This window comes from Loa loa, assembly GCF_000183805.2.
Source record: "Loa loa unplaced genomic scaffold supercont3.139, whole genome shotgun sequence".
NCBI classification, from domain to species: domain Eukaryota; kingdom Metazoa; phylum Nematoda; class Chromadorea; order Rhabditida; family Onchocercidae; genus Loa; species Loa loa.
In genome coordinates, this window is record NW_018108319.1 from 121,719 (window position 1) to 127,370 (window position 5,652).

A 5,652-nucleotide genomic window follows, 5' to 3' on the forward strand; every position below is an offset into this window, starting at 1 on the left:
GATTGAATTAATTTTCTAAAATATTTTTAAAAAAATAAAGATTGCCACTTTTTCAATTTTATTTTAAGAAATATCATATAATCACTTTGTGTTTTTTTTTAAAAGTTTGTTGAAAAAAAGACAAAATATAAGAGTAAAGAAAAAAGAAATTTTAAACAAAAAAAGATAAAGATTGGGAAAATTTTTTGGGCGAAATGTTGATAGCAACCTATCGTTGGTAATAAATTTAAGCTTATAAAATTTTCGTATAATGATAAATATATTTTATTTGAAGATCAAAAAGGTATACCTATCAACAATAATCCATCTGCTTCATTTTAAAATGAAAGTTAGTTTTTTTTCCTTTTTTTTTGCTTTCCTTTTTTTTCTCTAAAAATATTTGAAGGGAAATTTTTATAGCTTCAGATTATCCAATTCTATATGGATTGATATTTTAATGAATTTTCTTCTCTTATTCACCAGTATAATTTTATTGTTTAATTCCTGCTTTTATGTCTTTTTTCCTTCCCTTTTTTCTTTTCTTTTTTTCATTTGCTTCATAAAAATTTGCTTACAAAATTTTGATGCTATGATATTTATATATTAAGAGTGTTTAAAGCATCAAAGATCAAAATGATAAGATGAAAGAAAAGCCTTTTTATTTCCATTGTAACGCATCCTCCCTTTATCAGCAGGAAATAATTGGTATGTATTTTAAGTTTATTAATCAGCTAAGATTGACTTAAGCGGAAGATTTCAAAGAAAAATCATTTTTAATCTTGATCATTGATCCATTGTTGAATCTTTTCGCTCTTCTTATCATTGTTTAAAAGTGATATGAAAAAAAAGGGTAGTAATTGTAAAATTCGAAATTTTGACTTGATTGATTTATTTGAAAATTATCTGACTTGGAAAAGAAAAAGCGGAAAGGATGGAAAAAAATTTTAATAATTCTATTTGGATGTCATTTACAAATCAAACATAAATGTCAAACGATAAACATCGATCATTTTTCACTCATTTTTCACAATTTATTTCCATAAATAGTGAAAGACTGTAACATTATATTTTGCTATTTTACAAAATTCCTTCAAAAGTATCTTTTTTTTTAATTGATAGATTTGAAGTTTTTTAAAATAAACGAAAGAAAAACAAAACACACACACACACATACACACACACATACATACACATACACATACATATACACATATTAAAAATACAAAACAAATTAATTGTAAAAAAAATAGATAAAAAAAAAACATATTTGAGCAATAATGAATCAAAGAGTCTTTTTTTTCTTCATTTTTTAATCAGACAATATATTTTAATAAATGAAAATTAATGAAATGACAAATTGAAGGGACAATTTTTGGACAAAAAAAAGACATTATAAACATATGAAATGTTCAATAATTTTCATGGCACTATTGCAAAAATAAATATATTCATTATGTATATATTATTAGCAAGGTGGGAAAAGTTTTTTTTCTTTTTTAAAAAAAAATAATTAATGAGAAATTTTTCAGTAATTTTTTTATTGTAATATTTTGAAAGGGCGCTAAACTAAAAGATATACTATCGATTTATTGTATTTCACTGCACTTTTTTTTTTGCCTATTTTATGAAAAAATTATCACTGGTATTATCATTGATAGTATGTAGTGATTCCCAACCAATGATTCGCAAGAATGACGATGATATGATAAATTAAAAACAAGCGGATTTTATTTTTCTTCAATATTATCCTAAATTTAATTAGAACTTAAAAATTTTTTGATTAAAATTTATTTTCAAATTAAAAAATGAACCGTATGGTTGATCCATGGTACAAATCAAAAAAAAACCAAAAGTGATCTCTGGTTTTAAGAAAAAAAATTGGGAACCATCAAATGTAAGGGATAGATTTTAAAAATAGAATAGTTCAAAAGAATTTGCTATCATATGAGCTCATTCGGTGAATATTTGATAAATGATCATTTCCAATTTATTGTATGAACAAAAATATCATCAGAAGGAATTTGGTACAATTCATTAATGACCCGATCATTTTCGATAAATCAGGAAAAAGTTAATTGTTTTGCAAAATTTATCATCAATTATGAATATTCTATTTTAGTTAAATTAAAATTTCAACCTGAAAATAATTTTTATAAAATATTTTAAAATATATGTATTATTTTTGAGCACTTGTAACCTTTGAATTCCTTTTAGAAGCATATTCGATAATGAATATATTTTTGAGAAAATTTTATCATTCTTCTAATTTCCTTTTCTACCTTTTTTAAATAAGATTTGGTTAATTACAAACTTACAATACCTTTAATAGTTAATTAAGAAAAATAATGAAATCAACGAAATTAAATCTCAAATAAAGAATTAAGTATTAGCAACTAAGATACTAACTTATTTTACTTAATTGTTTGCTTACGTAGTAGTTTTCGAGTAAGTTATTTATTAAATTATGTATGTAATTATTTGCTTAAATGGCTTCAATTATCTATCTTTTAATTTATACTTTCAATAATAAAACTTGTTTTCCTTTTTTAAAAACATTAGCATATCTTTTCATTCATCTTGAATATCAAATAAAATATAAAGAAAAAAAAAGAAAAATTCATGATTGAATTAAAATTAATTAATTTTTGGATGAAAAATTAACATACTGAAATGATCTATACCAACAATTAAATCATAAACTAGCAATTAATTAATCAAGTTAAATTAAAATGTTCACTGCAAATTTTGGAGAAATTTGAGGCAGAGGGGAAAAAAAAAACTTTTTTTTAAAATAATTTAGGTAAACCAAAAAGAGCAAAAGAAAACGAACAATGAATGAAATAATACAATTCATACGACAATTTTCAATGCTTCATTTCATTTTACTAATATTTCGTTTCTTTTTTTTTCTAAAGTTTTCAAAAAAAAAAAAAAGGAAAAATGATGAAAAGTTTTTTAGTCCAAGTTCTATGAAATTATCAGAAACATATGAAAATTATCTTAGGATTATCAAAAGATTATTATCATTCAATCCAAGAAAATAAAAACAAAAAAAAAAACGTGATGTTATCCATACGTATCCTATTGATTAACACTATCAAAAACACTACTGTTATTTGTAATTTATGGGAATTTTTTTCGAAAAAAAAAAGAATGAAAAGTGAAAAAACAAAAGGAATTAAAACATCTTAACTATACAATTAATTGTCTTAATTAACCACTTTAAATTGCAAAATGTATTTAAGAAGCAAATTTTAAAAAACTTAGTTTCTCATTAATTTTTCTATTTTTAAAATTTAGAAGAAAAAATTTAATTCAATCAATAAGAGATCATGAAACGAAAAATTAGAACAAAACAAATTATTCAAGTTGTGTTTCACCTGCAGGATCAACTTGTCCACCACTACTTAGCAATTGTTGTAATTCATTGGCATCTAAATGTAAATCCTGTAAATCCTGAAAGCAATCGAGTTCTCCATCGGTACCCGTTAGGACAATATTTGGAATTTCCCGTGATTCGGGACTGTTTGAGTAATGTCGTTGTGGCCATGATGTTGGTACTGGTAATTCAATACTTTGAGCTGGACTTGTTGGCGCTGATTGTGATTCAGATGATGATGGTGGAGTAGCTAAAGTTTGACATAAACCTGTACTATGTCGTTGTGCAATTGTTTGATGATGATGATGATGATGATATGGACATGATTGTATTGAAGCAATTGGAGTTGGTATATCTGGTAATGAACCAACCGCGATATCCTTGTTATCATAGATAACCTTTTGTTGCATAATACCATTATATGAATCTGTTGCATGATGAAATGATGATAATGATTGTTCTAATGGTGATAATTGATTTGATGATAAAATTGTCAAATCTTGTATGTTGAAATTTTCCGGTCGTTCTTGTTGTTGATATAAATTTATTGATATTGTTGGATCGCTACGAGCTCTGCAAATAAATGATAATATCTCATAAACTATTAAAATATCTAATAAATAAAATATTTCAGGTAAGTTGTATTTAAGAAAAAAAACTTAACATAATCCATATGGCAGATATTTTTATACTTCATAAAATTTTGTATTCCAATTAAAGATTTGAAAATTGATGAATTAATTAATTTTCCTTTCTTCTCCTTATAACATTAACATTAACATTCTTATCACTAAATTTTCTGTCTTAATAACATATCAATCTATAATATGATATGCTCGATATATGTATCATTTTATTTTGGCTTATTTCTAACGGAAAAATTATTCTTATCATAAAAAAAAGTGTTATAAAATAATTAATTATGTTAATTATGTTCTTATCAATAAGATATTGCAATTATCGGGAGATGAGAGGGAAAAAAAAAGGAAGAAAAAAGGAAAGTAGCACTTATTTGTCTTTTAATAAAAAAAAAAATTGGTAATAAAATGGCCTTACTTGACTTAAGCGATAAAGGGACAAGAAAAAAGAAAAGAAAAAAAAAAAAGGCAAACAAAGCTTGTCATCATTTAAAGATATTGTCCACAAAAGAAAAACAAATGAAATGTGAAACAATGCTTATTTAACTACTAAATTGATCTTACTTACAATTGTCAGTTAATTAATTAAACATTCTAATTAATATAAAGTACTTACTTTGGCCATAACATATCTGGTGGTCGTAAATGATTACTTGCTGAACAATGTAAATGTTGATAATCCAATTGATCAATTGGTGAATAACGTTCATGTTGTTTGGATGATTTATATGGATGATAATGTGTTGTGGTACCAGGTGTACGACCACGTGAATGATGTGATGGATTTATTTGTGATGAACTAGGCCAATATGGCCAATTACGAACATTTGGTTGTTGTTGTACCATTTCATGAACATTTGGTAATGAACTACCCGAACGATTATTCCAATGTATTGGTGGTGCAAGAGCCTGAGGACTGGAACATACTGATGGTGATGCAGTACAATTACTGGTAATTGCACGAACATCACGCATAACAGAGGTAAATAATTCTTGATCTTCATTTTGCTTCCTTTCCATTATTGCAATTTTTTCCGCAAATTTACGTGGAGTTCCTTGTGCCATTGTATTTATTGATGGCACTAAATACCAATTATTGATTGATTAAACTAATCGATCGATCGATTGATCGATATATAATCGTATATAATATCAAACAATAATTAAGTAACAAATAATAGTAGCAATAAATGATAATGATAATAATGGTAGTGATGATAATAATAACAGTAATAAATAATAGTAGCAGTAATAATAATAGAATTTGTAGTAAATAGTAGTAATGCCAAATATTTTGGGCAACTAAAAAACTTAATGAGAAATAATAATATTACAATTTAACTTAAAATATTTATATTTAAAATACAGCGTAATGTTAGTTGTTTCGATTTTTTTTTTTCTTTTTTTTTATTGTCACGTTTGTTTACGTTTTCGCGTTGCAAAAATATTTATGTCACGTAAGGATACGGAAAGACGTACGTGTAAGATTGTTGGAAATAAGAAGCACAAATAGTGTAAATGGCAAAATTTCCTGAAATAATATTAACAATCCACAAAGATACCTATTTGAGCTTGATGATAATAATGTCTGATGATGATAGTGATAGCGGTGGCGGTGGCGGTGGCGGTGGCGGTGGCGGTGGCGATGGGGTGGCG

At 25.5% G+C, this 5,652-nt stretch overlaps 1 protein-coding gene across 1 annotated transcript; it reads right to left on the reverse strand.

Annotated features, from left to right (window-relative positions):
* Positions 1 to 3,339: 3,339 nt before the first annotated feature.
* LOAG_12059 (hypothetical protein) lies at positions 3,340 to 5,061 on the reverse strand (the record flags this gene model as incomplete). Its single annotated transcript, XM_003147573.1, has 2 exons — positions 3,340 to 3,931; positions 4,613 to 5,061. 2 exons carry the CDS (start codon positions 5,059 to 5,061, stop codon positions 3,340 to 3,342), a joined length of 1,041 nt encoding a protein of 346 aa, XP_003147621.1.
* Positions 5,062 to 5,652: the final 591 nt, after the last annotated feature.